The sequence below is a fragment of the Lepidochelys olivacea genome (assembly GCF_965140295.1).
Source record: "Lepidochelys olivacea isolate rLepOli2 genome assembly, chromosome: 1".
NCBI classification, from domain to species: domain Eukaryota; kingdom Metazoa; phylum Chordata; order Testudines; family Cheloniidae; genus Lepidochelys; species Lepidochelys olivacea.
The window spans coordinates 28154959-28170491 of NC_140411.1; the positions used below are offsets into that span (position 1 = coordinate 28154959).

The window sequence follows — 15533 nt, forward strand, 5'->3', positions numbered from 1 at the left end:
TCATCTGCTACCATTGAGAACAGTCTAGAGCCATCCTCTTTGGAACCCCCTTTCAGGTAGTTGAAAGCAGCTATCAAATCCCCCCTCATTCTTCTCTTCTGCAGGCTAAACAATCCCAGCTCCCTCAGCCTCTCCTCATAACTCATGTGTTCCAGTCCCCTAATCATTTTTGTTGCCCTTCGCTGGACTCTCTCCAATTTATCCACATCCTTCTTGAAGTGTGGGGCCCAAAACTGGACACAGTACTCCAGATGAGGCCTCACCAATGTCGAATAGAGGGGAACGATCACGTCCCTCGATCTGCTCGCTATGCCCCTACTTATACATCCCAAAATGCCATTGGCCTTCTTGGCAACAAGGGCACACTGCTGACTCATATCCAGCTTCTCGTCCACTGTCACCCCTAGGTCCTTTTCTGCAGAACTGCTGCCTAGCCATTCGGTCCCTAGTCTGTAGCTGTGCATTGGGTTCTTCCGTCCTAAGTGCAGGACCCTGCACTTATCCTTATTGAACCTCATCAGATTCCTTTTGGCCCAATCTTCCAATTGGTCTAGGTCCTTCTGTATCCTATCCCTCCCCTCCAGCGTATCTACTACTCCTCCCAGTTTAGTATCATCCGCAAATTTGCTGAGAGTGCAATCCACACCATCCTCCAGATCATTTATGAAGATATTGAATAAAACCGGCCCCAGGACCGACCCTTGGGGCACTCCACTTGATACCGGCTGCCAACTAGACATGGAGCCATTGATCACTACCCGTTGAGCCCGACAATTTAGCCAGCTTTCTACCCACCTTATAGTGCATTTGCTTGCTTAGAGAACTTCAAAGACATCACAGTCCTTTGATTTCCAAAAGTTTAGATCAGGGGTTGGCAACCTATGGCACACGTGCCAAAGACAGCGCACGAGCTGATTTTTAATGGCATGCTGCTGCCTGCTGGGTCTCAGCTGCTGGCCCTGCTCAGCCTGCTGCCGAACCTAGGCTGGAGGCAGGCTGAGCGGGACCGGCGGCCGGAACCCTGGCAAGCAGCAGCGTGCCATTAAAAATCCTGCCCACCTGAGCCTGCTCCCCCCCTGAGGGGGCAGGGTGAAGAAGCTTGGTCCTGCTGGCTGCTGCTGCAGGGCAGGCAAGCTCCCCCCTCCCCAGCCTCTTCCCCCAGTGCGCTGGGTTCCTGCCCCGCTTCCTCCTCTCCCTCCCTGCTGCCGATCAGCTGATGGCCCAGCTGATGGCCCCCCACACACACTCACAGCCCTCTGCCCTGATCCCTGCACTCCCCCACACCCCAACCTCCTGCCCTGACCCCTGCACCCTCCCACGACCCCAGCCCTGACTCCAGCACCCCACACACATACCTAGCCCCCACACCCTATGCCCTGACTCCTGCACTCCCTCACATGCCCCCTGCCCTGACTCCTGCACCCCCCACATTCCCACCCCCACCCTGAGCACCAAATGGAAGCTCCTGCACCCCCCTCCTCCACATTCTCCACAAAAGGGAAGAAGGAAGATCCTGGGAACTACAGGCCAGTCAGCCTCACCTCAATCCCTGGAAAAATCATGGAGCAGGTCCTCAAAGAATCAATCCTGAAGCACTTGCATGAGAGGAAAGTGATCAGGAACAGCCAGCATGGATTCACCAAGGGAAGGTCATGCCTGACTAATCTAATCGCCTTTTACGATGAGATTACTGGTTCTGTGGATGAAGGGAAAGCAGTGGATGTATTGTTTCTTGACTTTAGCAAAGCTTTTGACACGGTCTCCCATAGTATTCTTGTCAGCAAGTTAAGGAAGTATGGGCTGGATGAATGCACTATAAGGTGGGTAGAAAGCTGGCTAGATTGTCGGGCTCAACGGGTAGTGATCAATGGCTCCATGTCTAGTTGGCAGCCGGTATCAAGTGGAGTGCCCCAAGGGTCGGTCCTGGGGCCGGTTTTATTCAATATCTTCATAAATGATCTGGAGGATGGTGTGGATTGCACTCTCAGCAAATTTGCGGATGATACTAAACTGGGAGGAGTGGTAGATACGCTGGAGGGGAGGGATAGGATACAGAAGGACCTAGACCAATTGGAAGATTGGGCCAAAAGGAATCTGATGAGGTTCAATAAGGATAAGTGCAGGGTCCTGCACTTAGGACGGAAGAACCCAATGCACAGCTACAGACTAGGGACCGAATGGCTAGGCAGCAGTTCTGCGGAAAAGGACCTAGGGGTGACAGTGGACGAGAAGCTGGATATGAGTCAGCAGTGTGCCCTTGTTGCCAAGAAGGCCAATGGCATTTTGGGATGTATAAGTAGGGGCATAGCGAGCAGATCGAGGGACGTGATCGTTCCCCTCTATTCGACATTGGTGAGGCCTCATCTGGAGTACTGGGTCCAGTTTTGGGCCCCACACTTCAAGAAGGATGTGGATAAATTGGAGAGAGTCCAGCGAAGGGCAACAAAAATGATTAGGGGACTGGAACACATGAGTTATGAGGAGAGGCTGAGGGAGCTGGGATTGTTTAGTCTGCAGAAGAGAAGAATGAGGGGGGATTTGATAGCTGCTTTCAACTACCTGAAAGGGGGTTCCAAAGAGGATGGCTCTAGACTGTTCTCAATGGTAGCAGATGACAGAAACGAGGAGTAATGGTCTCAAGTTGCAGTGGGGGAGGTTTAGATTGGATATTAGGAAAAACTTTTTCACTAAGAGGGTGGTGAAACACTGGAATGCGTTACCTAGGGAGGTGGTAGAATCTCCTTCCTTAGAGGTTTTTAAGGTCAGGCTTGACAAAGCCCTGGCTGGGATGATTTAACTGGGAATTGGTCCTGCTTTGAGCAGGGGGTTGGACTAGATGACCTTCTGGGGTCCCTTCCAACCCTGATATTCTATGATTCTATGATTCCCACCTGCACCCCTTGCACCAAATGGGAGCTGCCCAGGTAAGAACTCCACACTCAAACCTCCTGCCCCAACCCTGAGCCCCCTCCCTCATTCAAGGTCCTGGCCAGATCCTACACCCTAACCCCCAGCCTGCTCCTTCACCCCCAGCCCTGCGCTCAGTGCACTCCCACCCTCAGCTCAGTGCAGAGAGAGAGGAAGAGAATGAGCTAGAACCAGGGAGAAGGTAGGTACCCACTCTATGTGGTCAGGGCCGGGATCCCAGTCCGGCAGTGGGCTGAGCGGGGCTGGCAGCTGGGACCCTGGCTGGCAGGAGCCGGTGGATGGAACCCAGACCGTCAGCGGGCTGAGTGGCAGTGGGCTGAGCCGCTCAGCCCACTGCCGGTCTGGGGTCCTGGCCGCCAACCTGCTCAGCCTGCTGCTGGTCTGGGGTTCTGACTGCTGGCCCCTTGCCAGCTGGGATCCCGGCTGCAGGCCCCGCTCACCCTGCTGCCGGCTTAGGTGAACGGAACCCCAGGCTGGCAGCGGGCTGAGCGGGTCGGCAGTGTAAAATCAGCATTTTAATTTAATTTTAAATGAAGCTTCTTAAACATTTTGAAAACCTTGTCTACTTTACATACGACAATAGTTTAGTTATATAATATATAGACTTATACAGAGAGACCTTCTAAAAAATGTTAAAATGTATTCCTGGCACGTGAAACCTTAAATTAAAGTGAATAAATGAAAACTCGGCACACCGCTTCTGAAAGGTTGCCGACCCCTGGTTTAGATTATTTATACATTAGAAAAGGTTTTCTTTGCTTTTTCAAACTACTCGTTGCAATAATGTAACAATTTAGGACCATATTCTGCACTCACCTCCACAAGAGACAAGACTCTGGCCCTTATATTGCAATGAGTAGTCTGACAAAGCACAGAAAGCATTCTGTCAGGCTTTTACACTTTGTCTCTCCTAAAATGCAGTACACATTATGCACTAATGTCACATTATTTCCTTGATCAGTTTGGAATGGCCTGATTCATCCTAGGTGGCATTTTCAAAAGCTCCACATGCATTTAGGAGCACAAATCCCATTGACTTTCTGCATCTTTTCAGGGAGCTTTTTATGTCTGATTTCTATTCCTACATGTAAGCACTGTGCACCTTGCTATGACTAAAAACTAGTTTTTCTTGGATGCTGCTTATGCAGTATTAGAGCTTGTCGAAAATTTCCCATCTAAATATTTCCTCAGCAGAAAATAGCTTCTTGACTAAACAGAAATATTTACCAAATATTTTCCACTTTCCTGAAAGGTTTTCTTTTTTTGAATAAAAACTTCACTTTTCAGCCACTGAAAGGTGAAATTTTTCTTTTAAACTGAACCATTTTCATTTTTTTGACAAAAACCTGAAAATATTTGAAGAAAAATTTTGTTGAAAATTAAAAATAAAATTGTTTTAATCACAATGTTTCATAGGGATAAATCATTTCCCAGACATCTCAACCTAGCCTAACCTTCTCCACAGTGCGGCTTTAGCTGATAACTCTGAAATCAGACTTGCATTTAATTAGCTATTACCAAGGTTTCTCCATCCGTGCCCCCTCCAGGACTAGAGACAGATTGATCCCTTGAAAGACGTCAGTAAGACAAATACTGAGTACGTTCATGGATCTCACAGATGTTCTCACAAGGAGAGAAGGCTTGATGCCACTGCTGCAGCAGGACCACCACCTGCTTTTCTGGATTACCTTTAAACAGCATTTAATAAAAAGCTGCACCTGTAAGTGTGTGTGAAAGGTAAATGATTTAATTATATGGGGAAGATCTCCTGATGGCTAGAAGCCAGGTAGAATTTTCTGAAAGTAATAGGTGATTCCTTTAGCTGAATTGAGATATGTGCCTGGTTGATGTTTAAGGGGATTTATGGACATTTAATCTGTGTTGTCATGGATTAAATTTTCTCTCCCCAAAAGATATCACAATGTAGGGAAAATGTGGTGAAGCTACTTACTACCATGAAGCACATACACCATGGTGAAATCCTCCCTACCCCGCTCTGTCCCCTCTATGCTAAGTGAAAAGGGTGGAGTGGAGTGGAGTAAAGGCAGGGCCGGATTAAGACCTTTCGAGGCCCTAAGCACTGAAAAGATTATGGTGCCCCCCCCATATGTAATTCGAAATAAAAACAATACTATACCGTAAAATAAAATTTTATTTTTTGAAATGACATAAAACTTACATGTATGCTGAAATTAAAATAGCTTCTTTCTAGCTTCTTTCTGATTGCAAAATTCTGGATGAGTTCATCAAAGCTGACTTAACGAAGCATGTCTGCTTCCATACACAATAGGGAAAGTGAATCAAGTCTGTTCTGACACATTGTTCTCTGAGGGTTTTTTATTCTTTTCAGCTAAGGAAAAGAGTATTCTGCGGAGCAGTTAGTAATCATCAATGTTAGAAAAATACATAGTGCGATCTCTACATTTGGAAATACACATTGTATTCCCTCTTTCAATATTGTGTCATGAAGATCAATGTGACTGAATTTCATTTTTCCTGTTTCATTAAACTTTGCGCGCATATAACAGTGGAAGTGCCATACTTCTTCACAGAAATTCATGTTCAAGTCAACAGGGTATGAGTCAACCAGCTTTTGGGAACCTTGTGAATATTGTTCATAAGATAAATCCATATTCTTTAGAAAAGAAAATCTACTTGATGCTTCTTTGTACACGTCACTTCTCCTCTTCATACGAGCTTCAAGTGTATCAATTATAGCATAGTAAGTAGATATGCAAAATTTATCTCTAGGATTCAATGCTGATCCTGTTTCTGTTGCACTGCTATCATTTGCTTGTTGTGTCCTGATTCGCTTGCAGGACTGGGCTTCTTTGTAGTTAGTATCAGGCAAGATATCTTTTGATATGTCTTCAGACCTTTTGAAATCATTCCTCCAAGTGTGTAAGTGGTCTGCTAATGATTGACAGAGGTCTGCACATGTTTTCAAATCCAATTCTTTTTCTTGGAGAGCTTGTTTTGTGTGGTAAAAGTGTTGTAAAATTTCATTCCATATGGTCAACATGAATACAAACTCTAGTTCTTGCATCTTGTTTGCAATGTTTTCTGCCTCTCGTATAGTTTCTCCCTTTTGTGATTGGTGTTCAGCTATACTTTCTAATGCATCCACAATCTTTGAGTAGGACTCCAGAATTGCACTTGTTGCCACTGCATGTGCCTCCCAGCGAGTATTACAAAGAGATTTCAACACACGATCATTGCCCAAATATGTTTTAAGAACTTCCCATCGGTGTGTTGAGGCAGAGAAAAATGTATAAAGTAACTGGACTGTTGAGAAAAATTGTACTGCCACTGGACAACTAATCAACAGCACCGCGGCCAACAAGACTGAGAGAGTGTGCAGCACATGGTATGAATATGGCATATTTGTTCTGTTCTAAAAGCTTCTTTTTCTGGACAATATCGTATTTGTTTGCCATTGGTAAAAGTCCAACGTGATTTCTCATATGGCCCAGTGTGGTATTGATAGTCCTTTGGTCCATGATAGCTCAGTGGTTTGAGCACTGGCCTGCTAAAGCCAGGGTTGTGAGTTCAATCCTTGAGGGGGCCGTTTAGGGATCGGGGAAAAAATTGGGGATTGGTCCTGCTTTGAGCAGGAGGTTGGACTAGATGATCTCCTTAGGTTCCTTCCAACTCTGGTATTCTATGATTCTATCCAGTAAGCTACATCATCGGTACTGAAATCAACCCACATACCAGGATCTTTTCTCCTATTATTTACAGCATGAGCAGGTTCAGTCTCTGACACATCCACACCTTCTAGAACAATGTCTGTTTTACCACCAGCAGTAGGATGATCAGTTACAGTCTCTGACACATCCACATATTCTGGAATGGTGTTTGTTTCACCAATAGAAGAAGGGTCAGTCTCTGAAACACCTACAGATTTTGGAATGCTATCTGTGCTACTGAGAGAAGATGTTGTTTCTGATGGATTCGCTTTGAAAAATGATGTCAGCTTTGGAAGATTTTGGAAAATTTCACTAGTTTTTTGTTTCTTTTCTTCTGCCAGTTTATGTTTCTGTGCTCCACTCAGTTGCTTACGTTTCATCCTGCCCCTTATCTCAGTTATCTGAACTTAAAAAAAAAATTACACAACGTACACTATTTATATATATATATATATATATATATATGAGAAAAAACAAATCAAGTACATATAACTCAGAAGAATTTATCAATAATAAAACATAAATGTATTGCAAATACATAACAGGATCTGATTTCCTCACATTATTTTGATCTACGTTATTAGGACACTCCCCTGGTTTAGGTGGGGATAAGTAATACAAAGAGAACAGAAAAATTGGGGAAGAGTGTGTAGTGGAATGTAAGGAAGTCTAACAATGTTCTGATTTTTCCCATGATGACTACTTGGATGCTTTTTTTTGAAATATCAAATTTTAAAAAAAATCTCATTTTTTTGGTGCCCCCTGCTTTGCTGGTGCCCTAAGCATGTGCTTAGTCTCCCTATTGGGTAATCAGCCCTGAGTAAAAGGGCTGTAAACCCCCTACATCTGACTTATGGAGGATTCCCCTAGCCCAGGCACTGCAGAAGACAACCATAAGGCTGCCTTTTGAGGACCTCTTCACAATCTCGATGTAAGGTGCATACCAGGAATGGAGCTGGGGGCAGGAAGAGAGTTTTGGGGTGGGTCTGAGGAGATTCTGGGAAGCTGCCATAGATTTGACTCTTAGGGCTATCTAAATGATGCCAGGGGCTCTCCAGCCATGAGAGCAACTCAGGATTGGGAGGGCAGGAAGCTATCTTAAAGTCATTTTAACCCCTGCCCCCTCCCCATCCTCATTTTGAGTTCTGGACTCTACCTCTTAGAGATACAGTACAGAAAAAGGGATCCAACAGTCTCAAAGAAAATTATTCCAACACGCTACTGAGTTTTGGAATGAACAATGGACATCAAGGTGTTTGTGCATCCTGGGAATCATAAAGCAGGCAGGACCTGGCCCTGCAAAGTGCTGCCAAATTTATAGCAAGGAGCTCCCTCTGCATTAGTCTTGAGGTAAGCTGGTCTCCTCTCATTGCAGACCACCTGTGCTGGCTGTGGTGGGAAGGTAGAATCATAGGGTTAGAGGGGACTGCAAGGCTCATCTAGTCTAACCACCTGCCAAAATGCAGGATTTATTTTGTCTAAACCATCCATGACAGATGGCTATCCAGCCTCCTTTTGAAAATCTCCAGAAAAGAAGCTTCCACAACCTCCTTAGGCAGTCTGTTCCATTGTCCTACTGTTCTTACAGTTAAGAAGTTATCCTTGAGATTTAATATAAATTTGCTATGCTGCAGTTTGAACCCATTGCCTCTTTTCCTGTCCTCTGTGGTAAAAAGAGAACAACGTTTCTCCATCTTTTTTATGGCAGCCTTTCAGTATCTGAAGACTGCTGTCATATCCCCCATTAATCTCCTCTTTTCCAAACTAAACAAGCCGAGTTCCTTCAGCCTTTGCTCAGATGGCTTGCATTCCATCCCTTTGATCATCTGTGTCGCTCACCTCTGGATCTATTCCAGTTTCTCTATATCCTTTCTATACACTGGTGACCAAAATTGGATATACTACTCCAGCAGAGGCCTAAGTAGTACCGAGTAGAGCAGTACTATCACTTCCCATGACTTGTATGCTATGCCTCTGTTAATGCAACCTAAAATTGCATTTTCTTGCAACAGTTTCGCATTGCTAACTCATGTTGAGATTGTGTTCCGCTACAACTCCCAGATCCTTCTCAGCAGTGCTGCTGTCAAGTCAGTTATCCCCCATTCTGTATTAGTGCATTTGGTTTTTCTTCCCCAAATGTAGCACCTTACATTTGTCTTTGTTGAATTTTGTTTCATTGTCTATAGCCCAGGTCTCCAATTTCTAGAGATCCCTCTGAATTTTAGCTCTATCCTCCAAAGTGTTTGCAGCCTGTCTAGCTTTGTGTCATCTGCCAATTTAAACAGTATGCTCTCTATACCTACATTAGGTCATTAATAAAGATTTAAACAAGACTGGACCCAGAACAGATCCCTGTTGAACCCCATTTGAGACCTCCCTCCAATCCGACATCATTCCATTAATAAAAAGAAAAGGAGTACTTGTGGCACCTTAGAGACTAACCAATTTATTTGCGCATGAGCTACTCTTTGCAGTTGTTTAACCAAATATGTAGCCACTTACTGGAAGTTCTGTCAAGCCCGCATTTCTCCAGCGTACTTATCTGAATGTCATGTGGGACTGTGTCAAAACCACTGATGAAATCTAAGTATATTATATCCACTACATTCGCCCTATCCACCAAATCAGTTAGCCTGTCAATGAAGGAAATCAAGCTAGTCTGGCATGATTTGTTCTTGGTAAATCCATGCTGGCTGCTAGTGATTACCCCTCCACTTTCCAGCTATTCGCAAATTGAATATTTTATACATTGCTTGAGTAGCTTCCCAGGTATCAAAGTCAGGCTGACTGGTCTATAGTTCCCCAATTCCTCCTTTCCCCACTTTTTAAAGCTAGGCACTATATTAGTAGCCCTTCTCTGGTCTTATGGGACCTCGCCTGTCATCCATGAGTTTGTAAGTATTATTGCCGAGATTCCGAGATTTCTTCAGCTAATTCCTTCAGTACCATTGGGTGAATAGCATCTGGCCCTGCTGATTTGAATTTATTCAAATGGGTCAGAAGATCTCTGACATATTCTTAACTTACTCTGATCTGCATCCCTTCCCCTTTATTGTCTATGGTAACTTCACTAGTCATCTGGTCACATTATTTTTTGTGAGAAGACTGAAGCAAAGTAGGCATTGAGCGTCTCTGCCTTTCTATCATCTTCCATTACCAGCTCACCTTCTCCATTGAGCAGTGGACCCATACCATCCTAGATCTTGCTTTTTGTCTGACATATTTGAAGAACCCCTTCCTGTTGTTTCTAACATTTCTTGCCAGCTGTAACTCATTCTTTGCCTTAGCTTTCCTGATTTTGTCCCTATGTGCTTGCACTATTCCCATGTATACCTCCTTGGTCACATGCCCCTCCTTCCATTTCCTGTATGTATCCCTTTTGGTTTTGGATAGCTAAAAAGCTCCTTGAGCAGCCACATTAGCCTCCTGTGGCTCTTTTTATCTTTCCCCTGCATTGGAATAACTTGATGTTGAGCCTCTAGTATTACGTATTTTAAGAACTGACAGCTCCCTTCGACTCCTTTTCTTCTTAATTGGTCTTCCCCTGGGACCTTGCCTACTATTTCTCTGAGTTGGTTGAAATCCACCTTTCTGAAATCCTGTGTCCATGTTTTGCTGTTCTCATGTCCTTCTTTCCATAGAATCTTGAATTCTATCATATCATGATCACTTCCTCCCAAGTTCCTGACCACTTTCATGTTTGTAGCTAATTCATCCCTGTTGGTCAAAACCAGATCCAAAATGGATGACCCCCTAGTTGTTTCCTCAACTTTCTGAATCAGAAAGCTTTCCCCTATACATGCTAAGAATTTGCAGGATATATTATATTTTGCTGCAATAGTCTTCCAATATATATCATTGAATTTAATATCCCCCATTAATACTAGCTTATGTGTTAGCTAATCTTATTAACTGTTTATAGAATTACTCATCCACTTTCTCTTTCTGATTTGGTGGTCTATAATAGACTCCCATCATAACATCACTACTGTTCTTTTCCCTTCTTATCCTCACCCAGAGACTTAGTAGGCCTGTGACTCATTTGCCCTTGGACCTCAGAATAAGTGTATTCATTCTTGACATACAGCACAACATCTCCTCCTTTTTTCTTATACGTATCCTTTTGGAACAAGCTATATTACACAATGCAGGTACTCCAATCATGGGAGTTGTTCTACCAAGTCTCTGTCATGCCAATTAAGTCATAATTTTTGTTGTCAGACGCCACCAGTGTGGTGCTCTGCTCTGTTCAATGTTGATAACAGTTGTCCGTGTGCATGTGTTCCCTCTGTGTGCTGCCCCGGCTCTGCAGATCGCTGGCACAGCAGACCCTGAGAGAACCCCCATGTCCACAGACTCCGTTAAGGTACAAAGGCACCTGGCCAGGTTTACTGTCAAACGAAGCACAGTAATAGCTTCCAGCAGACTCTAGAGGACATACTACGAATATGTGCCCCCTGACAATGGACACAGCTCAGTCAGTGGTGGGACACTCCACTGCCCCCTAGGCCGGACAAAGACATCCACTCAGGGATGCATTCTTATATACAGGTACAAACAAATTACGCATCATTCTGGACATATTGCGGTGCAACCCCTCTACGTAGCAAGGTTCCGCCTCTCACCTTATACATGTTGGTTCGAACAAAACATCTCTATCCATCATATTACCCTTTTGCCCCTGTCTTTAGGATGGGTCAGCCTGTTCCTTGTTATGTGTGTGGAATGTGCAAGTATTGGAGTGTTCTGGTATCGAGTGTCCAGTACCTTTTAGGTACGTATATTTTTGCAACATCAGCCCTTTCCTTGCCAGCTTCTGTGAGCAGGGCCTGCCTCTGGCTCACAGCTTAACTTTGCTTTATGTTAGCAAAGTCTTGACCATTACTTTAGTTCAGGCCTTAGGCTTCATACCAGGCCTCTGATATAAGGGTTTATGTTTCAGGACCTCATCTTACTACAATTTTCTTCATATACTATGACTTTTAGTTCATCTTGCTTCTTCCCCATACTCCTTGCAATCGCATACAGGCATTGAAGATACTTTGCAGATTACCCTGTTGCTTTTCTTTTTGCCTTTTGAATGTAGTTGTTATTTCTAGACCCTTCTTCAGCAATTAGCCCCTTTCCCTTGTCTTTGTTACTTGACCATAGATACACATTGGCTGTATTTTTGTCACCATCCACCATTGGACCTAGTTTAAAACTCTCATCAGGTTAGCCAGACAATGTCCCAGGATGCTCTTCCTAGTATTAGATAGATAGAGCCCATCCCAGCACAGTAATCCTCTTTTCTGGAACATCAGCTTGTTGTTGAAGAAGCCAAAGCCCATTTGCCGACACCACCGGTGTAACCACACATTTACTTCCGCTATTTGATGGTTTCTGCCCAGGCCTTTTCCTTCAACAGAGAGGACGGACGAGAATACCACTTGTGTTGGATGAGAACACCAAACTCTTTTATCCTTCTTCCCAAATCCACGTAGACTGCAGTGATCTGTTCAAGGTCCTTCTTGGTAGTATCGTAAGTCTCCCTTCCCCCATGTGAAGGGGTTGATGGAAGAAGATCTCCCTTTGAGTAGAGGGGAGTAGCAGAGCTCCATATTCCTTCCGTATGGTTAAGGTATATTTGCTAAAGTGTGTGGAGAAATTTGTATGGGCACTGGTCTTGCCATTTTTTCTGAGTGTTGAATCCTGCAGAGGACTAAGCACTATGGACCAGACTCAGCAATGTACTTAAGCATATGGTTTATTTATATGCCTAAAATTAAGCATGTGCATAGGTGTGTCACTGGATCAGGAACAAAATGCTCAGCATCTTCCAGGATTGAGCCCTTAATTGTTCACTGTAAATGAACACCAGATTTATGCCCACACATAATTTTAAAATACACTGGTCTTTTTCACAATTACATTCACAGTTTAAAGGATTTTTTTTTTACTAGTACTATATGGATTTCAATAAAAACAAGCAAACAAACAGCCAAGCTAAGAACATTTTTTATGTTTCCTGAATGTCAGAAACCTAATATTAGTAACTCTCCTATTATATTACTTTGGGAAGTTGCTAGGAAGGTATTTGGTATTCTTCCCACAAAATCAATGGAACCACTATTTAGTGTAACGTATTTCACATTTCAAATATAAATCTTGATGTCTTACCGTTTTATACAAGAAGGATTTTATAGATACAGTTCAGAAACTTCAAATAGATGAAAAGGGTATTATTTAGAGAGAGACAATAAGTCTCACTTTTATTGTTGAAGTTTCTTTTAACATCAAAAATAGAAAAGAATCTAGACTTCTGTGCATTTAAATACTTTTTCTTTCCATTGCATTCCTGTATTTTTGATTTTTACATAGTTTGGTGTGCTTTTGTATAGAAGATGATGGAAGTGTTTCACTCTTCCTCCTAAATTGATTCAATTGCAAACTAGTTGCAGAAGGGTAGGCAACATGCCAAAGAAAATATCTGTAGTTCAGCTTATTGTGTAGCTATTTGAAATAAACATATAATGCATCATCCTGGTACCATCATCCCTGATCTTCGTGCCATTTTTCCCTTTGCAGTTTGTTGAATCCCAAGGTGTATTACAGAGGCAGCCTATAACGATCCTCTACACAAGTATCTGCCTACCCAAGCTGCCTTTTCAATCACATTTTTGCACAAGGCTGCTGGAGTTGGTTACACTAAAGTGACTTAGTTTATATATAATGGATTATTGATATTTAAGTTTATAAACAGTGGTAGAATAGTAAAGTGATCCTGGCAGTAGGGTATTTCCTGTGGGAAGATCCTCTGGCCTAAGTGCAGTCACTAATAGCTATAAGCCACTCAGCAGCTGCTCAGCAGCAGCTAACATTTATGTGATAGCTTGTTCTGTATGACAGAGCTAGATCTCATGTACAGAAAGGTTGCTATTGAAATAGCTGCTTCTTGCTGGTACCTTGAACACGTTCGTGTTACAAATGTTTGAAACTATTTTCTTCTGTTTCATAAATATGAGTATATTTATTTGCCTCTCTTTTCTTCTTCCGTAGGTAATGCATTTGTGGTTAGCCTGGCTTTGGCAGACCTGGTGGTGGCCTTGTATCCATATCCACTGGTGCTCTTAGCCATTTTCCACAATGGATGGTCCTTGGGTGAAATGCACTGTAAACTGAGTGGCTTTGTGATGGGACTAAGCGTAATAGGCTCCATCTTCAACATTGCTGCAATTGCAATAAACAGATACTGCTATATATGCCATAGCTTTGCTTATGACAAAGTCTATACCTGGTGGAACACAATGCTATACGTCTGCCTAATTTGGGTGTTAACAGTTGTTGCAACTGTGCCAAATTTTTTCGTTGGCTCTTTAGAGTATGATCCGCGCATCTATTCATGCACATTTGTTCAGACTGCTAGCTCCTATTACACCATCGCTGTTGTCATAATTCATTTCATAGTACCTATCACTATTGTGAGCTTCTGCTACTTTCGGATTTGGATCTTAGTGATTCAAGTAAGAAGAAGAGTCAAATCAGAAATAAAACCAAGACTGAAGCCAAGTGACTTCAGAAACTTTCTCACCATGTTCGTGGTTTTCGTGATCTTTGCCTTTTGTTGGGCACCACTGAACTTCATTGGACTAGCTGTAGCTATCAATCCTTTGGAAATGGCACCAAAAATTCCTGAGTGGTTGTTCGTCATAAGCTATTTCATGGCCTACTTCAACAGTTGCCTTAATGCAATAATATACGGACTTCTTAACCAGAATTTTCGGAAAGAATATAAACGAATCCTAATGTCACTGTGGATGCCAAGGCTTTTCTTTCAGGACACATCCAAAGGGGGGACTGAAGGTCCAAAGACCAAGCCTTCTCCTGCTTTAAACAACAATGACCAAATCAAAACTGATACCTTGTAAATGTGTTATGGTGAATGCAAAGAAGTGTCATTGAGAACTCCAGTGATGTAATTGTAAGATTACACTCATTCTTGCTTACTTTTCTGTTCTTTCAATTTTAATGTCATACAGTGACTGGAATACTGTTGTCTTGATAAAACACACTGCTCTTCTAAATTCATATTTTATACAAGATACCAATTTGAAATCAGCTTCAGAATTAAAGTAGAACATGAATGCCAGCTGCTTTATTTCTGAGAGACTAATCCTGTTCTCAAAATGTGGATGAGGCAGTCATTGACTTCAGTGGGGGTCATGCATTTATCCAAGGTCAGAATTTGGCTCTTAGAAAATATAATGAATGCATTTGCTTAGAGGTATAGTAGTCAAGGCTGAGGGCATATTTTTCCTGTCATATTTGCACATGGAAATTGACGTAGATACTGTGCTTTCCCTCTATGTGTCAAACTTGGCATTTCTGTGTATGTACTGGTAGGGGAACAAGTTTTCCTTGTGAACTGAAGAGGAGAATTTTGTCCTACAAGAATATTTTATTACTAATGCCTTTCCTGGCAGGGATTTTCATATATATCCATCTCAGTTTATTTATTCTATTTGTCTTCTGTATATATTCTTTCTTTCTCTTTTTTCCTTCAGATGATACAATGTAACTGGTCAGTTGTTTACACATTTATATTACTTTGAGGATTCTTCTTCTAATATGTGCTCAGAATTCCCATTAGTACTTGGTGGAGTGGTGTGTATACTGAAGGGCAATAGACACATAATAACTGTTTAGAAATAACAGATATAAAATGTATAGTATAAATATTGCCTTCTTAATTTTATATATAGTATATATAGTTCATTTGGAAGTTGTAGGCTCCAAAAACTATATGGAACAATGAATTCCAAACAGAATCATGTAAAATGAAGGGGAGTCACTAACGGTGTCACTTTTCAAAAGTACTCAGCATTGACCTAGCTCTGCTCCCATTGGAGTCAGTGGTGAAACGCTCATTTACTTCAT

General features: G+C 42.7%; 1 protein-coding gene across 1 annotated transcript in view; it reads left to right on the forward strand.

The window, feature by feature from the left end:
* Window positions 1-14524, forward strand: part of MTNR1B (melatonin receptor 1B) — a gene marked incomplete at both ends in the record, with an annotated part of 52608 nt that extends 38084 nt beyond the window's left edge. Inside the window, one exon of the mRNA XM_084618621.1 lies at window positions 13656-14524. Within this exon, the coding sequence (XP_084474747.1) occupies window positions 13656-14524 (869 nt within the window). The remainder of the gene's footprint in view (window positions 1-13655) is intronic.
* Between the last annotated feature and the right edge of the window lie 1009 nt (window positions 14525-15533).